The sequence below is a fragment of the Gossypium hirsutum genome, chromosome A12 (genome assembly GCF_007990345.1).
Source record: "Gossypium hirsutum isolate 1008001.06 chromosome A12, Gossypium_hirsutum_v2.1, whole genome shotgun sequence".
Lineage (NCBI taxonomy): Eukaryota > Viridiplantae > Streptophyta > Magnoliopsida > Malvales > Malvaceae > Gossypium > Gossypium hirsutum.
Window position 1 is genome coordinate 2,828,653 of NC_053435.1, and position 24,606 is coordinate 2,853,258.

Here is a 24,606-nt window from a genome sequence, read left to right on the forward strand (position 1 = left end):
ATTGCCCTATTCCTTAATAATTCTCACTACACTGTTCTTCATTGGACTGATATACTTTAAAGGTGTTGATGGCTGAGCTCCATCAAGTCATAATTATATATATATATATATTTTAAAATTTTAATTTTAACTTGAGTTGAACATGATTCAATTCAACTCTCTATTTCAATATTTAAAAAATATTTATATTTAATATTTTTTATAATTACATTTACATAAAGTACTAGAATTTTGTGATTGATAATAGTCTAACTTGAATTTGTAAACATTATTATTGTATGATCCGTACAAATTAACATATAGTCTGAACCATTGTACACAATTATCATCCTATACATATATATGGCCACATAGATTTATGATTATAATAATAAAGAAAAACATAGATTTATCATCATTTTATTTCTTCAACAAAGAAACGTACAGTGGTATGTATACAAATTTCAACTTGGATATAATAGTTGTTTGATTGTTTCAATTAGGAGTCAAGATAGACAATATATAATCCAACACCTATCAAGTGAATTGAAGGACCATTATTGCTTGTCTTTTGGCTTTTAGCAAAACACTCAACTCAAGGGATTGTTCCTCACAATTTCTTCCACTTTATAGGAACAACACATATGCATTTATTGTTAAATCAAATCGCATATTGTGAGCTCCCTTTTTTGTGATCTAAGATTTATGTTGTAATTGCACTTGTATCTTTAGTTGTTTTATTTATTCTAATTTTCAACTTATTAAACTTTATATTTTAATTTTTTTAAAAATAACTAATGACATAATCTTCGATGCATCGTAAACCAACTAAAAATCTGTCTAAGGTAAGTGCACCAATTAATTAATAGTATAGTTACAGTGAGCAAAGATATCATTCCTACGAAGACTAAAAGTACTAGCAATTACCATCTTTCTATTATTTAACCGAATAATTTGAGTGATTTACCCAAAAACTAAAATTAACTAAATTCATTAACTAACTAATGAACATGACAAATAACAAAATAGAAAAATAACTGATTAACAACCAAGAAGCGTAACAATACCTAGGAAAGAATTCACCTAGACTTCAGCTATCATTCTCAATCTAAATTACGCAATTTCTTTACTTAGTTTCTTGATCCATAGAAATCTCTAAATTATGCTAATATCTCTTTCAAGAGTAAGAGCAACTGACTCTAGGTTGATTAATTAAAATTTCTTTCTAATTAAAACCCCTATTATTGCATTAACTCGTGCTATGGATTCCCCTATTAGATTTTACTTGAATCTAGTAGATTTATGTCGTCCTATTTCTAGGATTGCATGCAACTCCACTTAATTACGCAAGATCTACTCTTAAATAGGGTCTATTCCTCCTCTGATTTAAGCATATCAAACATGTATAAATAATCTAAAAATATCAAATCAAGAATTAAACACATAATTGAGAATAAGATTTAAGTATTTGTTGCGTAAAATAAAAAAAATGCAAAATCCATCATAGGGTATATCTCCCCTAGGTATTTAGAAAATTAGTTCACGCTTGAAAATAAAAACATCCAAAACACAGTATAACCGAAAAAACAAAGAAACTCATGATAATCTCTTAATAAATCAAATGTGAATATTCAATCTTAACGGAAATTTACTTCAAAATCGGCTTCAATGGTGTTTTTCAAGTTGTTTTCTTAAGTATTTTATGACAGCTCTCTCATATGTTCTTATTTTTGTCATATATATGTCTTAGAATACCTAGAAAACCTAAAAAAATGTGTTTTCTCGCAGTTCAGAGTGCCAATTCGTGAAATTGACATGACTTGTCACATGACGGTGTGGCAACCCATATGGCTCACACAGCCGTGTGTTTAGGCCGTTTAGCTCATTTTTCAATTTTTCGTTTTTTGCTCCATTTGTTCCCAAATGCTATCCTAAGTATAAAACATGAAGTTAAAGGCCTAAGAGCATAAAATTCACCATTAACATCGAATAATCACCCAAAAATGCATTAAGAATGAGATTAAAACATGTTACTTTTCGCACTCATCAATCTTTTACTTATAAAATATTTAAAAAATATTCTTGAGAGTTGTAAATTGTAAATGTGTATCTAACTAGGTTGTGGTAAGAATTGTGGCCACAAGTAAACCAACTATAAGAAAATTAATCATGCAATAAATGTTTACATAGTTTGAACATAACATATGTTTGCAAAGCTTTATTCAAAGAATCAATTCACTAAAATTCACATAATACAAAGAATTTGATGATTTAAGCTCTACCCTTTCACTCAAGTTATAGCTTGGCTTTTTTATATCTTAGTTTGATTCTCACATTTAGCCATCTTAATCACCTAGAAATCCTTTTCAAAAAAATCGGTCAAAATGATAAATTATCTTCACATGACAGTTTCCTATTCAACATATTTTACACTCTAGTATATCCTCTCAAAACTCTATTTGCAAGTTGAACAATTCTATGTTTAATATAAACATTTTTTAAGATCAATGTTATCCCTTATCACCAATTCAAAGGCACGACTCACTTCTCATTTAAAATGTTATTGTATCTACCTTATCTTCATTTTAAGATAACAACCAAAACTTCAAACATCATATGGCTTTTTTTTTTCTTCAGTTTTTATAGTATTTGATCACAACATGATTCTTTTGTGTTCTACCTGAGGAGTCTTCACTCAATTCTATACCTAATCTAAGTGCATAATTTTTGTTATATTTTTTAAGATAGAATATGTAACGCCCTAGACTCGACCTAGACATTATGGCTGAACCTTGAGAAATTACATTAGCTTGTCTAAACACCCAGAAATTGAAATCTAGCTTTCGAAATCATGTGAATCAAAAATATTATTTTTGACAATACTCTTACATGTTATTTAGAAAAAACATGCACGAATTTTTTTTTATTTTTCGGAGAAGCACTTAATTTGATAATTTTTAGCAAAAATTTCGAAGTTGATAAGTTGAAAACATGACTTTGATAAGTGAAAATGTATAATTTTTTCAATTAAGCATATTCTGAAACTCTCGTTATTAACATTCTTAAAACTCTTTTCAAATTTGTAGTGAAAAATCATTAGCTCGTTTAACTTTGAAAATCAAGCGTTTATTTTAATTGGCAGAAGTCATGCAGAAAACTTTAACTAAATAACAAAAACCAAAATTAAATCTAAAAATTTATCTAGAAATCAAGAGTCCAGCAAAATTCAATTATTAGTAAATCAAATCATCTTATGCAAGAAAACCAGTCCAAGTTTCCAAACGTCTTACACTCCTAATTTTGTCAATTACCTAAAAAGTCAGAAAAATTAGGTGAACTTACAAGCTCAGTGTGTAACTCAACCCAAAAAAAGAACAAACTCGTACAGTAATAGTTACAGAAATAGATGCAATATCAAATACATAATTAAATCATACCCCCATCCGCTACACATTATCCTTGTCTATCCTTACGCACCACTTAGGGTGTCAAATATCCATCCAACCCCCACACACTAATAAGTGAGCATATGTCACTTTTCAAAAATAGTGCAGCCAAGCTGCTAGATAATAGTACGTGGTAAACCTCTAGATTCATATATATGTAGTCAGGCCACCAGAACTGATATGTGTGGTTTAAACCACTAGATAAGACAGATAATTAAACTATCAACACTTCCTCTGTCATAACAATATTCACACCCCAATGCTCATACAAGTAGCATAAGATAATAAATGTACATATGTCATGCATAGTTTTCACATCAAAACATGCTATCAGACTTATCAGATTATAGATCATATACAAATTTAGCATTTTAGACATTCCAGTAATCAAAACACATACAATAGCAATTGATTAAATCTCATGTCTCAGAGTTATTTTTATAAAATACGGACCCTACAGAGTGACTAGATACGAATCATAGATCAATACAACCCTAGGTAAAATTTTCAAAAAATGGGTCTACACACTCGTGTGGCCCATATGGCCCAACTAGACCACCCCGTGTGGTCCACACCGCCCAACTAGCCCAAACCTTGTGGCTCACATGGTCTAGAACATGGCCTATCACACGACCATGTGGCTCACACGACATAGCACACGGCCGTGTGGTGTCAACTGTCCACTTTTCAACTTCGCATTATTCGTAGTTTTTCGAGTTTTCGTTACACACCTGATCGTTTTTCGATGCAATCACAACAGAGAGGATTCCTGTACCTAAATTGACATTTCAAAATGTAAAAATTAACAGTGATAAGCTAAATTCTGAGTTCATAACTTGGTCGTAAACACTAACTAAACATTCATAACAACAAGATTCGGCCTAAAAATGCATTGATCGCTTACCCTTTATAAGACAACGACTTATAACAGAAACTAAGTCGTCGGAGGAGTGTTCTTCTTAATATTTTCACCTTAAACAATGATTTCCAAATAAACAAATAAACCTATTCCATATAGAAAAGCCAAATCATCATTCAAAATCTCACATTAAAAGCTAAATACCAATTGAAGGATTAATTCTTCACTACTGAACCCAACAACCATAAATACTACATCATCACAGAAAATCCATACTCTTACTCGACACCATAATCATGCACAACCAACACCAAAATTAAAAGGAGTGCCAACAACACCGAATTTATGTCGGCCAAAAAGGAATCAAACAAAAGAACCCCTAGCAAAGCAACACAATAGATGAAATGAATGGAAAAGAGAGAAAGCCAGAGAAATTATGGAAAGAGAGAGAATAAAAGAAAAGAAAAAGTAAAAAAGAATGAAAATTAAAACAGAAGAAAAGGATGGAAACGTGAAAAATTGGACAGCAACTAGACTGAAAAGTGGGAGAAAGAGATGGTTGTGAGGGAGGAATTTTAGGGATTATAAAAAAAAAACTATCCACTGAATCTATTTGTTATGCAACTTAGATTTACTTTGCATACATAGGATTCAAACTCAAGACCTCTTGGTAAGCTAAAGTCTTACCACTAAACCAATAAGCTCATTTTTATCATTAGTTTAGCAAAAATATCATTTACGCCAGATGATCAAGGATAGGGGTTAAAACAAAATTAATAAAAATTTAATGAAAAAGATTCAATGGAAATGATTCAAACCAATAAGCAAAAATTTGCAAATCTCCTCTAACAGAAAAAACAATAAAAAAGTTCAAAGTTTAGTTCAAAATAATAACTCCCCTAACAACAAAAGCAAACAATCTTGAAGAAAAAAAATCATAGAACATAAATCAAATGATTGCTCTCTAGTTGCTCCCCTTAAGTCTTACTCCCCTTTTTTGACAAAAATTGAAAAAGGGTGAGCATCAAGCTTCAACCTCTGAGTCACGAATATATTGCAACACATCAACCTTCCTTTTGTAAATGGGTAGAAGGGAGTTGAGGAAATCTAAACCAATTTTAGGATTCTTCAAGGTCAAAGCCCATTGTGCACGTGTCAAAGTATTTGTGTCATTGGAGGTAAGCTCAGCTACTTCCACACCAACAAGTTCTTCTTTATCTTCTACAGCTATTCAAAATATATTTAGGATAGTATCAACCACATGAATATTAGTGTCAAATTTGAAATTATACTTCAATTCATGAGGGAGTGGCTTTAGTAAATAATCATCAAACATAACATTTTAATGTTTCATGATGAATTGGTAAATCAATGAAGGAAAAGGTAGCCTAACCTTACTTCATTTATCTCAAACATGTTTAATAGTTTGATTAAAAATCATAAAACCAAAGTCGACTTTGGTTTCACTACCAACTTTGTAAAAAAGAAGAAGAGTTAGAACCTTTACTAAAGAAGTTGGCATCTAGTTGCAGATGACTAGTTTGTGTAATGCAACATAAAACTTACTTAAGCTCAAAATTGGTATCTAGTCTTTTTATTCCAAGTTGTTCTAACTTTTAAAGTTATAATAGTGGGCATTTTATTATAATAGCATCAAACTCATCCTCATGTTTAGAAATTCCAAAAAAGAACATAAGTAATAGAGGATTAAAATCAAAATAGTGTCCTCTTATATGAACCATCATACAATTTCTAGACTCATTGTTTGCAATATCCTTCTTCAAGTGGGCATAAAACTTAAGAAAAATATATTTTACATAGGGCAACAAAAATTTGGTCGTATTCAGCAAACTCAGTTTTTCTAAGGCTTGCACCACTCTAACTTTGGCAAAATCTTCAATATTTATATTTTTTCTCTTGTATCAAATGTTTTTGTTATAGGGTATTCATCCTATTCATGTAGATTCTGTTAAGAAAGCATGGAGCTTCCTTCTCAGCCACAACTTTCTTTTACTTTTTAGATTTTGATGGAGGTAGAGTGGACTTAGATTTTCTCTTCCTTTTTTTTTTTTGGGAGTGAAATAACATTGGCTATGAGTTTGAATATAAGTTAAGTGTCTTAGGTTATATTCTATTTCTAAATGAGAAAAGCAGTGAAATAATCCTTAATTTGCGATAGATTCTATAGCTAAACATAGTGTAATGTCTTTTTTCTCTTTTGTGGTAGTTTGTTCTTACAAATATTCTTTTGGAAGAACAAACTCAGTGGCAAAGTTACCTTAGCTAGTAAGAGCTTCAATAGGAACATTTTTTGTAATTTGATTAACAAGATCATCAAGATTTATAAATTCTTTATTGACAACATTAGTAATAGAATTAGTACCACCATTAATACTTGTATATGCATAATTTATAGGAGTGTTGGGTTGATAGATTGCCATTACCCAAGCATTAGGATCTTCACAATTTCAAGTAGGTATAGGAGAGTCTCCACAACCTTTGGTACAACAAGCTCAGTAAGAGTCAGTTCTTCACCCAAAACATTCACAAGTTTAGCTATAGAGGTTGCTGGCTTGGGTTTCTATCTTTTGGTCAATATTATTTGAGATCTTATTCTTTCAACTAGTGTAGTCAGTGTCGCACTAGTTCCAATTATTCTCATCGATGCACAGCATTCCAGTGATAAACTGCTACAACCAACTCCCTTTTCCACACTGATTGAAATTCTAGTCAGTATCGATCACATCGGAACCATATCGTCTAATTCTGGTTACATTAATCAAAACATTTTGCATCAATTAATTCATGAATAATAGTAAAAAATGTAAAATTTCTAACTTTTTTACTAAAATGATAATAAATAATAAAAACTCATACCGAAACATTATGCATCGGCTCGTGCATGAATAATATTAAAAATATAAAATTTCAAACTTTTTATCGAAATAGTAATAAATAACAAGAACTTATATTGGAACATTGTGCATTGGCTCGTATATGAATAATATTAAAAATATAAAATTTCTAATTTTTTACAAAAATGGTAATAAATAATAAAAAATTTTACTAGAACATTATGCATCGGCTCGTGCATGGCTATTTTATATTTGAAATATATTTAATATTATTCATATGATATTTGTAAATATTTTTATATATATTAAATATTTTTCTAAAATATTGATCAATCCAAAACGATACACCAAAACATATCGGTGTGCAACAATTCCAGTATAAAAATGATGTGTCCACCACTGCGATACTAACTTCCTTACTTTCGACTCTAAATAAAAACACCTCATTAGATGAATCACTTTAATTGTTTATTATATTTTCTTTTTATTTAGCCCATTGTTTGGATTATTCAATCTTTTGCTTAAAATCCTTCAAACTACTATAATTAGAATTAGTAACATTAGGGCTCTAACTTGATTCTTGATCTTTTGCATTACTAGATAATTCTTCAATATGTTGTTGCTCCTCCAATTGACTTCTTCTTTTAGGATCATTCTCACTATTTCTTTTAACCCTAGTTATGGTGAAAGAAGCAGGGTGAATAAAATTTTGATTCTTGAAAAAGAAAACAATTGGATTAAAGATTGATAAGGTCTTTGAAGTGGGTGCAAACACTAGAATTTGATAAGGAGTATGTAAAAATAAACAAACCTTAAGATTATCTAAAAGGAATTAGTGCATTAATTGTCAACATAAAAAAGTTTAAGTTAAATTGAAACACTCTAACGAATACAAATGTATTTTCTTTCAAGAGAAATTTAAAAATTAAACAAGATAAAAGATAAAAATACAATGAAATTTAAGTATTACAAGCTTTTAAATCAGTTTGAAGTTTCTTAAACTTGTTACCATATATTTCGTAAACAAGACAATAATAATTTTGTTTTTTTTTGTGATCTCATGCTTTAATTCAACCATATTTTGTTTGTCCAAGCCTCTAATGAAGTGATGGCAAATATCGATATGTTTTATAATTGAGTGTAGCACTAGGGGTTTTTTTTGGAATATTTATGGCTTGTATTATCACAATAGACGTTGGCACATGTTGAACACACATCATAGTCCACAATCATTTATTTTGTCTATATTAATTGGGTATAACATCCTCTAGCTACAATATAGTCAACTTCTATAGTGGATAATGAGATGAAATTTTTTCTTGATATAGTAAAAGGCTAGATTATTCCTAAAGTAAAAACATGCTCCTAAATTGCTCTTTTGATCATCCAAATTCCCTACCCAATTAACATCACAATATCCTACAAGATTAAGAATAGTATATTTAGTGAACCAAATACCCAAATTCAAAGTACTAGCATATCTAGTTATCTTCTTATTGTTTTCAAAGGGGTCTCCTTTGGTAAGGCTTGATATCTTGCACATATGCTAACATTATGGCCAAGATCTAGTCTCTTAGTTGTGAGATACAATAAATTACCAATCATGCTTCTATATGTTGTTACATTAGTTGCCACGCTAGTTCATCCTTAGTGATTGTATCATTCAATCCCATTAGAGTTCTGATTGCCTTGGTAGTTTCTGCACATATACTTCATTGAGTTGTTTGTTTTGAATCCCAAAACATATGTCAATTTCCTTACCATACTCATCTCAAATTATCTTTCATGAGATTAGTAAATTCTTGACATGCTTTTATTGAAGTGAAGCTAAAAATCATGCCATTCACATAGATCTGTGCTAATAGGATTTCTCCTTTCACTTATTAGTGAAAAGAGTTTTATCAACAACCCCTATTGCAAAGCCCTTTTTAGATAATTTGTAATAGCCCAATATTGGGTCTAGTTGGAACATAGGTTTTGAGATCACAAAATCTGAGATAGAAATAATTATTTTATGATTATTTTGAGGTCTATGATATGATTGCATGATTGTGTGAAAATTTCGTGAAGAAATTCTATGCATAAAGTGCTCAATTTGAAGTTAGGGACTAAATTGAATAAGTTGCAAAACTTGCATTCTAGAAGTTTCTAGTATGAAATTGCTTTGAAATATTAATTAAAAGGTCTTAAATAGAAATTTGACCAATTTCTAAGTGATGGACAAAAATTGGACATAGATGGAATTTTTGAAAGTTTAGTAAGGAAGGGCATTTTGGTCATTTGGTAATTAAAAGAAATAAAAAGGGAAAATAAAGCCAAAATTGACTCATCTTTCTCATGGAGGCCGAAATTAGCATGGGGGAAGCCATGGCTAGGGTTTTCAAGCTTTCCAAGCTCAATAATCCCGGAAAACAAGATTTGAACCTAGAATGAGAGAAAAATCGAAAATTGGGAAAGTTGGTAAAATGGCCGTTTTAGTATCGAGGTAAATTCATATGTATAATAAGTATTAATTTATGCATGTTTCAATGTAAAATTGATATATTCATTATGATTTTCGAGGTGTTGAAAGTATGTAAGTTGGTATGATAATAATACAGCAATAATGCTGTAATTTATATTTGGAAGTTAAATTTAGTGAATTAATTGAATTATATTAAATTAAATGATTATGGTGCCAAGTTTATGAATTGATTTAAAAATATGTCTATGGTACATGAAGTGCATTGAATTATCATACATAAATGTGACTTCTATGATTATGGATATTATGGGAAATTGTAAGTTCATATGATTTTTAATAAGGCAATGTGTAATTTAATGTTATTGCCTTGATATTAAATGAGATGTAAGTTTATATGTAAGTAATACATCAATATTACTTTTATTATGATATTTTATAATAATATTGGAAATATGTTTATGGATAATTACTTGATTGGTGAAATTGTTGGAAAAGAGAGAGAAATCCCGGTTGAACCTTCAGAAAGATTGGATGATACAGATAGTATGTAGCTAGGTCACATGTATGGTGCTGAGTGCACATCATGTGTACAAGAGAGCTACAAGACATTATGATGTAGCTAGGTCGCATGGGTGATACTATGTGTACACCATGTAGACAAGAGAGCTACGGGATATATGTAGCTAGGTCGCATGCATGGTTCTAGGTGAAGGACACCATGTAGACAAGAGAGCTACGAGATAAATTGGCTAGGTCACATGGGTGGTACTGAGTGTTCACCATGTGTACTAGAGAGCCGAACTATATGATGGGTGGAGCTATGTGCTGAAACCACCAAGTATCGAGGATTGATCCGAAGTGTTCAACGGGAGACTCTCTATGTATTGCTTTGTGAGTTTTGTGATGAATAAGTGCAGGAACTTGATTATGTGAATGATGTGTTCATTAAGTGACCAGGATGTGGTGAGGTTATAAACAAGTAAGTTATACATGAGGATGATTTTATGGTGACCTTGTGATCATGGGCCTATACTTGTGATGTATGAAATGTGGTGAAAATGATTTGTGATATGTATGTTAAAATGAGGTTAATACAAAGAAAGTGTGAAAGAGTGAATTAGCAATAAAACTGTTTTGGATAGTAGCAGTGATGTGATTTTGAAAAATTACCAAAAATAGTAGAAATTGAATCAGACATAATGAGATATCAAATTAAAGCTGAATGAGTCTATTTTCATATAAAAGAAACAGAGCAAGAAAAGGAGTTCTATATTTTGAGATATTTATGTTTTTGTGAGACTGGTTCAGAATGATTACGTGATCCCCTATTTTGACTTTGGAAAATCACAAAATTTTGGATAAAAATAATTAGAGGCTTAAACTTATATTTTTAAAATCCATAATGAATTTTCAAGATAAATCAACAAGAATATTATCCGAGTTTTGTACTGTGAGATAATTAATTTTTAGTGAAGAGAGGTCAGAACTGTCAGAAAGTGAAATAGGGGAAATTTTAATGAATAAACTGTACTAATTGGCTAAACCAAAAATTATGAAAATTTTATGATGGAAATATATGTGAGTCTAGTTTTATAGGAAATTTACAGATATTAATTTAGAGCTTTGTAACTTGAATTATAAATAAGTAAGTGACTATGACTCGTGTGGATAGTTTGATGTGAGCATTTATTAGTAAATTGTGAAATCGACTTACAAGAATGCTATATACATTAAGGATGTGGAATGGAGAGGAGGAGGAGGAAAATAAATATATGTGGAATACATGGAAACTATGGTATATGAAATATTGTTATAATGAAATAAATGATATGTGTTTACAAGAAAACAGAAAGAGAATGATATGTATCATGACATGTGTATATATATATGTATATATATATGACTAGTCTCAATGTAATGCTTGTTGGGTATGGAGTTGAATTGAAATGTTTCAGGCAAACATGTTATTTTGCGTATCTGAATTGTGGTATTTTATAAAGATATGATCTAGTTTTAAATATGAATGCTTGATGATTAAGCTGAAGATATTTTGTAAGATGATAATCTTGGTATAAATGTATAAGCGGTACTATAATAAACAAGGTAAAATGAGTATGAGAGACACATGTATGATGACATACAAATGCTATGTTTGTGGTTTAATTGAGAATATTTAATCATTAAATGAATACCATGGTATATGCTTTTGATTTTGTATAAGTGTGTAAGAGATTAAGGTTGACCAAAGCTTGGAAAATAGCCTAGGTATATTCCACACAGGCAGAGACACGACCATGTGTCTCAGTGGTCGTGTCTCTGCCGTGTATGGAACACGACTTTGGGACAAGGGCGTGTGGAGCCTTAAAGCATGAAATTTCCAAGATTTTCGTAAGTTCTCGGTTTAGTCCCGAACCCTTTCCAAAGTATGTTTTGGGCTTCGTAGACTCACATAAGGGACTATGTGTAAGTGAATGAACATTTTGAAATATGAATGAAATTTTATGGCCCGTATTTTAGTTTAATGTTTGTATGTTTGTCCGGTAACGCCTCGTACCTTATCCTGGCCTCGGGTACGGGTAAGGGGTGTTACATAATTACTTAGTGAACCTTTCATAACATGATTTGAGGCTTGTTTCAATCCATAAAGAACTTTAGTTAACATGTATACAAGATAAATAGAATTAGCATCAATAAATCATTTAAGTTGAGCAACATATATCTCTTCATATAGAAATCCATTCAAGAAGGATCTTTTGACATTTATTTGGTAAAGTTTTATGTCCAAGAGACATGCTGTAGCTAACAATATTTGATGGACTCAAGTGTTGTCATTGGTGAAAAAGTTTCATCAAAATCCACTATTCAACTTGAGTATACCCTTATGCAAATAACCTGACTTTGTTTCTAATGATGTTTCTAAGTTCATCGATTTTATTCATGCAGATCCACTTGGTTCTAAGAATGTTGCGGTCTTCAGGTTGAGGGAGAAGCTCTCATACATTGTTTCTTTCTAACTGAAACATCTTTTCTTGCATTTCTTAAATCCATAACTCATCTTCAAAAGCTTCTTCAACTTTCTTAGATTCAACATTTGAAATGTAAAAAGAAAATCTTACCATGCCTTTATTTTTTGGTTGTGGCTTGTATTTGGTTTTTACCCCTTTATTAACTTCACCAATCACATCTTCAATAGGATGATTCTTTTGTATCCTAGTAGATGGTTGCAACTCAGGAATACTTGTCTAGGTTGTGTTAGGACATGTGGGCACAATGTCTATGACATTCAACTTGTCACTTTCAATCAACTCATTTTTTGATTTAGTTATATACTTTTTTCCTCTACCTCACTCATGTCTTCAGTGCCATAATATATAACCACATTAATGGAATCTGTAACAATATTGGCCCTCTTTTTGAGCACTTTGTAAGTATGGTAGTTATTTAACATCCAATAAATATCCTCTCATCAATCATGTGATCCAACTTTCTTTTGTACTCCTTGTCATGTAAGATATAACACATACCAAAGATATGAAAATAACTAACAGAAGATGTTTTACGTTTCCAAATCTCATAAGGAGTAAGTCTTGTGTTTGGCTTTAAGTAAAATTTATTTCTAATATAGCATGACATGTTGACTCCCTGTGACCAAAACTTGTGAGGTAGCTTGTTTGAGATTAACATTACCCTTTCCATATCTTTTAGTACTAGTAATTACCGTCTTTTTATTATTTAGCTGAAAATTGGAGTGATTGTGTTTTAATCTATAATTACTAAACTAATTTAACTAAGAATGCAACAGAGAATAAAATAGGAAAATAATCGAAGATAACCAATGAGAGGGACAATACCCAGGAAAGAATCCACCTAGACTTCACCTATTATTATGAATTGAATTAAATGATATATTCATTTGTGTCTTAATCCATAGAAATCCCTAAATTATGTTAATATCTCTTTCGAGAGTAAAAACAACTAACTCTAGGTTGATTAATTGAAATCTCTTTCTAATTAAAACCCCTATCGTCGCATTAACTCAATCTATGGATTCCCCTATTAGATTTGACTTTAATCCGGTAGATTTATGTTGTCCTATTTCTAGGATTACATGTAACTCCACTCAATTATGCTAGTCTCCCCTGGGTATCTAGGGGATTAGTTCATAATCTTGAATGAAAACATATCAAAGTCAAAAAAACCATAAGACATTGATAAGCCATAAGAGTAACATGTTTTTAATCCAATTCTTGATGTGTTTTTGGATGATTTATTATGTGAATTAGTGAATTTGATGCTCCTAATCCTTTAAATTCATATTTTTATACTTAGGTGAGCATAGAGGAGCAAAATGAGCAAAAACGAGCCAAAATCAGGCAAAAAGAGCTGTTTCCAGGATCCACACGGCTTGGACATTTCCACACGGTTAGCCACACGCCCATGTGCCAGCCTGTCTCGATTTTGAACCCTGCTTCTCTTTTACGTGAAAAAAACTAAATTTTTAGGGTTTCTAAGCATTCTAAAGTTTATAAATACATATTAGAAGGGGATTAAAGGGGAGGATGCAGAGAAGAGCGAAGAAATTACTCGAAGAACGTCGTCGGAATCAACTCAGAAGCAAGATCTCTTTCAAGATTGAATATCTCCAATCAGCTTTTTTATAAGTTTTTGGGTTTCTTTATGTTTTTTAGTTTTCCTAATTTTGAGATGTTTTCCTTCCAAAGTATGAACTAAATTCCCTAGATACCTAGGGAAGATGAAACCTATGATGGATCTTGTTATTTAATTTTCTGAATTACATGATAAATACTTGATTTCTTGATCTCAATTATGTGTACTTATTCTATGTTTTAATGTTTCCAGGATATTAATTCATGATTGATGTGCTTAACTCAGTGGAGCAAAAGTCCCTATTTAAGAGTAGATCTGACATAATTGAGTGAATTTGCATGCAATCCTACAAATAGGACGACATAAATCTACCGGATTAGAGTCAAATATAATAGAGGAATCCATAGATCGAGTTAATGCGACAATAGGGGTTTTAATTAGAAAGTGATTTCAATTAATCAACCTAGAGTTAGTTATTTTTTCTCTCGAAAGAGATATTAATATAATTTAGGGATTTCTATAGATTAAGGCAAGTGAATAAATAGTTTAATTCAGTTTCAGAATAATAAGTGAAGTCTAGGTGGATTCTTTCCTAGGTATTGTCTCTCTCATTGATTTATTCGATTATTTTCTTACTTATTCTCTGTTGCATCCTAAGTAATTAGAACATTTTAGATTTAAGACAAACTTCTTCAATTTACCGGCTAGATAATAGAAAGATAGTAAGTACTAGTACTTTTAGTCCTCGTGGATACAATATTCCCGACTCACCATAGCTATACTATTATTCGATAGGTGCGCTTGTCTTTGTCATGATTTTAGTTAGTTAAGTGAATCATCATCAGACATAAATAAATTCAACAAAACTTCGAAAGAAATTAAAAGGAGATCTTCAATCTTGATGGAGATCCACTTCTGAGTTGACTCCGATGGTTTCTTCGAGTGTTTTCTTCAATCTTCTCTAATTACTCCTTAGGTATTATTATAATAGGTATTTATAGACTTTAGAATGCTGAGAAAGCCTAAAAATTAGGTTTTTTCGCGTATTTGAGAAGCAGGTTGCGAAATCGACACGGGCTGGCACATGGGTGTGCGTCCAGCCCGTGTGGCTCACACGGGCATGTGTCCAGCCTATGTGGAAATGCCCAGGCCATGTGGATCCTGAAAATAGCTCTATTTGTTTGATTTTGGCTCACTTTTCGCTCATTTCACTCCCAAATACTCTCCTAAGTATAGAAACATGAATTTAAAGGATTAGAAGCATCAAATTCACTAATTTTCATAATTAATCATCCAAAAATGCATTAAGAATGAGATTAAAATATGTTACTTTTATAGGTTATCAAGTACTTTGTTATTTCTTTATTTCAATTATCCCGTTCTATTGAGGTGTATTTGAGGTTGGAAATTCCTGAGCTATCCAAAATATGTCACAAAAGCTTGCAAATTCATCATTATTAAAACCACACCATTTCCAATTCTAATACGATTGATCTTCCTAATTATTTTACTCTTCTCAGTCATTAATCTGGTAGAAAACCTTTTAAAACTATTGAAACTTATGATTCGTTTTTTAAGAATTCAAGTCTTGAATAATCATCAACACAAATGAAAACATATTTCTTACTCTCATGCTTTCTATTTGCATTGGAATAAACAAATCCATGTGCAATAACTCCAATGGATGTTTTGTCACTATATGTGGCAACTATTTATAAGACATCTTATGTTGTTTTCCTAGTACATAATTTCCACAAGGTTTGGATATTTCACTACCAAACTTTTGAAGTCCCTAAATATCATCATATCGAACTAATCTTTGCAAATTTTGATAGCTTACATGTCCTAGCTTTTGATGCTAAATCTCCCCGTCTTGAATTAAAGCTCTACTGCATATGTAGTTACTTATAGCAATTATCAAAGGTTTTGACACTCCTCATAATTATAACATTTTCTTCATGAATTAACTTCTAGCTATCTTTATTAAATTTTACATGAAGGCCTTGATCACATAGCTGACTAATGCTTATCAAATTTGTTTTCAATCCCTGTACAAGAAACGCATTTTTAATATTAGGAAAATATTCAATGTTCAATGTATTTTTGCTTGTAACTTTTTCTTTTTTTTTTCCATCTCCAAAAGTAACTCTGCCCTTAAAGTAACTTTTAGTATCTTTCAAATTTGCCATGTCTCTAGCCATATGTCTTGAGCAACCACTGGCAAAATACCACAGAGTATTTGTAGAAGCCTTCATTGCACTGTAAGAAATGATAAAACATTTATGCTCATTTGTCTCCATATAATCTATGAGCATGTTCCGTGTTGTGGCAACTCCTATGGTCACTTTAGTTGTGCCATAAATGATTTTTCTTATCTCCCAAAATCTTGTAACATATGGGTTTTATATGCCCAACAACTTCACGATAGTGATAGATAATTACCATTCTCCCTTCAAATTGGTCATGTCTTCAAGTGTGGTACTTGATGTTCCTACTTTCATAAAAATAGAAGGTTTATTTTGCAAAGATGATTACCAATAATTCTCAAACCTATATTCCTTAACTTCTTTTTTAATTGTAGCTAAGACTTCATCAAGTTTTTCACTTCTTGTCAAAAGCTTCTTGAGATCTCTTTAGCAACATCAAGTTTAGTTTTATTTTTGTTCAATTGAACTTCTTTTCCTTACACGAGCTAGGTAAGCTTACAATTTTTCTCCTTGAGACTTGAAACCTCACCACTGAGCTTCCCATTCACATTACCCAACAAATCCTATTTGTCTAGTATGATTTTATAGGATTAATCTAACTGTGTATCTGCATCATTATCATCATTGTCACTATCATCTGTACCTTTGAACGTAAATGAAAATGTAACATGATTACTTATATGATAATCTTCATAATTTTCACTTTTAAAGTATCGCTCCATGTGATATTGAAATACTTTTTTTTTAATGTGTTTGAACATTTTGCCTGGATGTGACCATTAATCATGGCACTAAATGCCTTTTCCTTTCTTTTTGGATTTTTATTAGCAAAAGAAGCTTCTTCTTTCCTTTATTCTCACTAGACTTTTTCTTTTTAGAGTACCTTTTGAAGACCTTGTTTAAGTTCTTAGTCAACAAGGCTAATTCTTTTTTGCAAATCTTTAACAACTACAGAAGTTTCATCAATTGTGTTTGTAAATGTGTTCATTTTTTTTACACAAAGAAAGCATAGTTTTTGTTTCTTTTATTCCTTTCATGTCTAGAATCTTCAAGATTCATTTCAAAATTTTGTAAAGACCTAATAAACTTACCTAGTCTCATTTTGTTGATATCTTTGGTTTCCTCAATGGTAACAACTTATATGCCAAACTTTTCTGGTAGTGATCTTAGCACTTCACAAACTTATTTTTCTTTAGAATATATCTCACCCAAAGCATAAGCCTTATTAACAATATCACATAGTCTAGAATAACAATAAAAGATAGATTTAGATTTAGACATGCATAAAGTTTTAAAGCTAGTGGTGAGCATATGGAGTTTTGGCATATTCACTCTAGAAATTCATTCATGTGCAATCTCTAAGATATTTCATATTTCTCTTGCTGATACACATCTTGAAATCCTTTAAAGTTCTTATAGATCCACCTCATTAAAGATAGCATACAAGGCTTTGGAACTGTAGTTTGTTGTCTTATTTTCTTTAGTAGTCCGAGTAACTTCAGGCTTAAGAATCTTCTCAACTGTTTGTGAAGGTTCTCGCAACTCTCCATGCCTTTTCATCAATGGATTTAATAAAGGCTTTCATTTTAGCTTTCCAACATGAGTAGTTTGATCTATCTAGAAGTGGTGGTCGAGTTATTGATCATCATTTTTTCATGGCTTCTATGTGAACTGACTAGATGTAGGGTTTAGGGTCACCAAATGATTGTATACTTGGCTAGGTTATGGTAAGATTTGTGGCCCCAACTAGTAGAACAACTATAAGAAAATTAATCATACAAGAAATGTTTATGTAGTTCGAACTTAACCTACATTTGTGGAGTCTTGCTTAGAGAATCAATCCACTAAAATTCATATAGTACAAATAACTTGATGATTTAAGCCTAACCCTCTCACTCAAGTTGCAACCTCATCTTTGTACATATTAGTTTGATTCTCACACTTACTATCTTAATTACCAAGTGACTGTTTTCTAACTAATCATTCAAAATGATAAACTCTCTTCACACAATAGTTCCTCGATGAACATATTTTACACTCTAAAATTTCCTCTTAAAACTTTGTTTGGAAGTGGAGTTATTCTATGTTTAATATAGACTTTTTTTAGATCAATGTTATCCATTATCACCAATTCAAAGGTGTGGTTCATTCCTCATTCAAAATGTTGTTCTATCTACCTTATCTTCATTTTGAGATATCGATCGAGACTTCAAACATCATAAGACTTATTTTCTTTAACTTTTATAATTTTTGATCGAGACACAACTCTCTTGTATTGTACTTGAGGAATCTTCACACAATCTTGTACCTAATTTTTGCTACGTTTTACAAGATAAAATAATTTGAAATATAATGTCTAAAAACTACCAATTAAAAATTTCATATTATGCCTGACTATCATGGTTTTTATGTTGACAAAAGTCTAGCTACATCAGCTTCACAACATGCAAAGTAACAAATTGATTTTGTATGAATATAATTTACAATTGTGAACTAAAATATTGTTCATCATTCAATTACAACTACAAAAGAGATATTATAACATGGTCGGAAATTTTCATTAGAAATGATATGGTATGAATGAATAGTAGGTCAAACTATTTTTGACAAATATATGAGAGAATAATTGTCAAAAAGTAGGTAAAATAAACTTGATTATTTGCCACAAAATTTTCGTCAAAAGAAAAATTCATATTACTTTGTTGAAAATAATTTCGTCGCAAAAAATGGTATTAGCTTTGCTATTGAGATTTGCAAAAGGTAAATGAAAAGGGGGTAAAAAATTTAAAGATTTGGTGTGGGTTAATTAATTGTCAACGTCCGCCATGCATTGCTTTTCAATGGATTCTCTAAACTAGAATACGACAGAATAAGAACAATGGTGCTGACGGAGGGGGATAAGAGATGATTGATTACTCACCCATAACCTTGATGATAATGATTCCTACTGAAATCGAAGGTGGTCTTCAGAATGATGTGTTCATAACTTTTTAGCCACTTCACTGTAGTTTTAGAAAAAGCACTTTATTATTTTTGCTTTCTGCACCACTTCAGAATCTCCATTGCCAACCCAACTGGTTGGCTGCTTTACTGATTGTGACGCCACAGAATTTGAACCCATCCACCCTTCTCATTTATTACTTTCATTTGATTAATTAATTACTAAGGCTTAGTTTGGATGGGCGGTGCGTTTACTTCCGGTGAGATCAAAAACAGTGGTAGCGGTGAGATTATTTATTGTGGCGGTGAGATTGGATACTGTAACGGTGAGATTAGAAACAGCGGTGGGGTGTGTTTGGATTCAAACACAATGTAGTGGTGAGATGAAAATAAAAAATAACTATTAAAGACATTACATTACATTAAATTAAATTAAATTAAATTAAATTATATATGTAAAATAAATAATTATACCATATTAAATAATATATATTAATTTTTTATTTATATTAAAACAAAAATTTTATTAATAAACATTACATTACATAAAGTTCATATATCTACTTATTTATAATTAACTTTTATTTATATATTTATTCTAAAATATATTTATGGTAAATATTAAAATAATTATTACAATAAACATATAATTTATATAATTTATAATAAATTTATATATTTACTACATCAACATATATAAAAGAATAAAATTTATTTAATTGCTATATAATAATAACATTTGTAATTTACTTATTTGGATACCCAAAAGTCTTATTTTCACACCCATATTAAGGATAAAGTGGTAAAAATATTACCTACTATAGTTGTGTTTTGTTTACTGGTATTTGACACTCCGGTCTAAAACTTCCTCACTAGTGCGTTGAAAACTCTTTGGCTGGCCAAATTTGTTGTCATCCAAACGAGTATATGTGGTGCAATTGCACCAAAATCAAGAATAAACGTGCTTCACTGGAAGTAACTGGGCATCCAAAGGAGCCCTAATTAACAAATCTTGACCTAATTTAATATTTTGGAATTTACGACTAGTTTAAATTTGTATGAATTTTATTTTAGTGTCTAACAAAAAGGGAAGAGTAAAGTCTTTATTGCACCAACGACTGTTGATTAACGAGTCAGTGGGGATATAGAAGGCAAGTACGCATGTTTCATTTACTTTGGATCCGGGGATCAGTTATCCACAAAGAGTCGTCCCCCACAATGCGGGCACTCAACAGCTTACATGTGGGCGCAGCAACCAACTCTCCTTTATACACATAAACTCAAAACCACCTTTTTTTAATATAGATCAGCACATCCCACCCCGAATCTTGATGAATGTTTTGAGAACTCAACTTAGTTGACAATCTGTTCAATTTGATGTAGATGGAACAAGAAGAAACTATGATTCTTAACCAATAACCTCAAAAACAGGAACATCAGACTTGGCTTAGTTATGCGGCCTGGTCTATATTTTGACTTTCAAATGTTGTTTTGACCAGAATAAAAAAGTTATGGAGGAAGGTGAAGTGAGTGGAAATAGGAAACCAAGGGATTGATGCACATGGACCATCACCCACTAGAACACCAACAGTTTTGGCCTTTGGACAATCCACCAAATCTCAAAGATGGAGCTATAATTGCTCCACAAACATGTCGCTCAAGTGGGTCATGCTGCATGAATTGACAGCAAGAGCTGCTTCTGCTCATTACAGGCACCCCATGTGCAAACATAGGTGCTGGCCAAAACTCAACAGGCACAATATACTCCATAACATGTCCGCTAATTCATGCAATCACAGTGGATCTCTTATGTGCAAAATCATACATTGAAAATTCCTAAAAAACAGTTTCGTTAAGCTACCAATACCATGCATCACAAAAATGGAGTTATTGATCAATAAGAGCAACTAAAGTACCTACAGGTCGATCATATAAGAAAATTAAAAATTAAAGGTTTTTCCTGGCAGTAGCATAAAACATAACCTTTTTTTTTTTTTTTTGGATAATTTATGGTAAGAGTACCTAGCCTCTGACCCCCACAGGACAAACTAATATTGGACTCCCTCAATTCGCTTGTTGCACTCAGCAGCGCTAATCCATGGCCTTTCAAGTACCTGCAATGGAGGCACAAATAATTATCACATAAGGTTCAACACTTCCGATAGCAGTTCACCTCAAGTCCTATCAAATTTATTTCTTGTCTACCAAATGTTGTTCAACCAACAAATTATTATTGATATCAATTTTTCTTCAAGCAACTACTCAATGACAGAAGCCTTCAACAAGAACCAAAAGCACAAGATTCCCCAGTCATTGTGACAAGTTAGCAAAGTGATTTGAGTGATCACCAAAAGTAAACGTGAGGAACATTTTTCCACCCTAACTTGTCACTGTTTTAACTAGAGAACAATTTAGCTTGAAGTATAGCGTAGTCTAGGAGTGCAAGCATTTCAATGTTCTTTGAATGTCTAATACTAGTGATTGTCAGTTACTGTAAATACCAATGACAATTGTAAGATAAACATGAGATTCAGTAGAGACACCTTCCTAGCCTTCCAACAGGGTGCGAAGCACTAAATCAGCAAAACAATGTTCAACAAACTGCTAAGGATAACATATTTTAACAGCTAAAGTTAAACAGTTAAAGACATATTCTTCTTTTCTAATATTATTATGGTTTTAACACACGAAAAAAAAAAAAGAGGTGCAACAGTTAAAAATCTAGCACTCATAAGGACAAAAAAACATGAATCGAAGTATAGTTCAGTACAAGAAGTATTTAAAGGGTAGAGACCATATCAAGATCATTGCTCCTATGTTGCTGCACCATATTTAGGTAATAGCATTTTGCACGGACTGAACAAGGAAATGTTAGGCCCTTTGACCCTTTCTTTTATCAAATTGCCTTTGATAGTGTCAAAACCCAATGGCCAACATTTAAAAGAGGTATGTCACTTAAAAGCATTTATTTAAAACAAGCCGAGAGAAAAAAGGTTAAATTTTATCTGTTTACTTTAAAACTGTTGGTTAAGGTACATTTCTTTATACTTTCACAGTAAGGGTAAAATAATAATAATAATAATAATAATAAAGGAAACCTACAAGGTGGAATCATTCTCTCCTTTAGCTGATCGAAAGTCCACGTGCATCACCCATCTTTTCCATTCCTCCCTATCAATCCCAATCCCAATTCCTTCTCATTAACCAAATTTATAAAATTTACCTAGTTTACGTCTTTTTCGTAAATATAGCACAATAATCACAAAGCAATTATAAAAAACCAAGTATCTACTTTGCATAGTTGAAAGTTATAAAAGACTCAAGAGAAGTGAATAAAAGAAATCAGAAAAACTCCGTTCCATCAATTTCTTTTCCATATATCCTAGATATAGTAAGACACACAAAGAGACTACTAGCGATCCTGACAAGAACGACAGAAGGTACCATGAGACAGCTCACAACAAGCCCGCACGTTAACAGTAAGATGCGAAGTAAGACAAGGCATGGGAACCAAGTTATGTAGAGGCAAGAACGACTGGACACATCCCAATTCTCCCAAATTCCTGAAACAAGCATGAGAAACCCCAATATGTCTTTAGCCATTTCATTTTGTCAATAGAAAATGTCAGCAAACTGGAATTCTTTTTCATAAAAAAAATAATAAAATAAAAAGAAAAAAAAACAGGCCCTCATTAACTTGTATGAATCCCAATAAACTTGTATGAAAAGAGACTTGGAATTTGGACTATAAACTATACATTTAGGTTACGTTTTGAGAACTTGGATTTTTAAAAAAATGCAATTCAAGGATGGTTAATCTATAAAAATAGTCACTTTTGTTTGCCTCAGGTTACATTTCAATCACTTATGTTTGAAATGTTACGTTGTAGTCATTTATGTTATTATTTTGTTACGAAGTGATAACTCTACCATTAAGTTCCGTTATCTCTTTAACGATAATCCTAAGTGGCAGTCCAACTAGATTTTAAGTGCTAACTTGGATTTCTAAATGGGTTGAAAATAGATTTTTAATTAAAAAATTTAATTAATTAAAATTTTTAAACCTAAACCTTAACTAAAAAAATTGTTCATATCATCTTTTTAATTTTTTTCATCTCTTTTTTTTTTTCAATGGTTTTTTTTCTCATTTGACTAGAAAAACTATTATTAATATCAAAATAGTTGAAATCAAATTGACTGCTTCTTAAAGTTGGATTCAATGGAAGGTTCAAGTATGTCTTCTTTGTATTCCTCTATCTCTTTTATTCAGCACTGAAAAACAAAAGATTAGATTTTTTATTATTTAATGAAAACCCTAAATTAAAATTCTTGAATTTTACTTCTACTTTTTAAAATTTTTTGTAAACATGTATTTTATTTTGCGTCAATAGACATCTCATAAAATGAAACTAGAAACATGTTTCATTCAAGCTAATTTTAAAATTTTCAGAAAAGAGTGGTTACTTTCACTGTTCTTGTTCCTAATTATTTTATTTACCACCTACGATTACCGTTAGAGAGATAATGAAGCTTAACGGTAGAGTTATCACTTTGTAACAAAATAATAACATAAGTGCCTAAAACGTAACATTTTAAATATAAGTGACTAAAATGTAACCTGAGATAAATAAAAGTGACTATTTGTGTAGATTACACGAGAAACTCAAATTTTCAAATTCATGTTCAAAACATTCCATAATTTTACTGCTATATTTTCCAATCAATAAACGAGGCAATAGAAGTTTAGTAAATAAACTCAAACCAATACAGTAATCGGATTTGAATCACTTTCGCAGGAAATAATTTTCCACCAAGAGTTATTTCTAGTAATTTTACAATAAAAATCAATGTTAACTGAAAATTAGCTACTTTTAAGCCGCTTTGCTTCTATTCCCGACTTCCATGTAATGCAGAGCCAAAAGAGAAGTTTAAAGAAAAGACCTGGAAGGGGCGAAGGAGAGACGGCGTGACTGAAGGCGGGGAGCTGAGGAAGTAGGGAGACGGACGCGAGGCATAGGCGCAGGGGTGCGGAGCGATGGAGCTCTGGCGGCAGACATGACGGAGCGAGAGAGGGATCCTGCACCACGCCAAGACATTTTCCCAGTGAAGCTTTTTGGACGGAACGGTAATTACGGAGAGTGATAAGACACGACAGAAGCCGGATGTAGTAATTCAGTAAGGTTTTGGTTAGGGTTTAAGGGGATGGGTGTGTTTTGTCTCCCGTTTGCCAATTCTAGTAGGCTGAACA

General features: G+C 31.6%; 1 protein-coding gene across 3 annotated transcripts; it reads right to left on the reverse strand.

Moving 5' to 3' along the window:
* Positions 1-21,231: 21,231 nt before the first annotated feature.
* LOC107938321 (uncharacterized) lies at positions 21,232-24,558 on the reverse strand. Of its 3 annotated transcripts, none has more exons than XM_016871443.2 (3): positions 24,300-24,558; positions 22,803-22,921; positions 21,232-21,472 (listed from the first exon to the last, which is right to left on the reverse strand). In XM_016871443.2, the coding sequence occupies exons 1-3, from the start codon at positions 24,452-24,454 to the stop codon at positions 21,465-21,467; spliced, it is 282 nt and encodes a 93-aa protein (XP_016726932.2). In that variant the 5' UTR covers positions 24,455-24,558; the 3' UTR covers positions 21,232-21,464. The 3 variants fall into 3 exon arrangements, with proteins under 3 accessions (XP_016726932.2, XP_040938422.1, XP_040938421.1); XM_041082488.1 differs by lacking the exon at positions 21,232-21,472 and adding an exon at positions 22,461-22,529; XM_041082487.1 differs by lacking the exon at positions 21,232-21,472 and having other exon boundaries at positions 22,761-22,921.
* Positions 24,559-24,606: the final 48 nt, after the last annotated feature.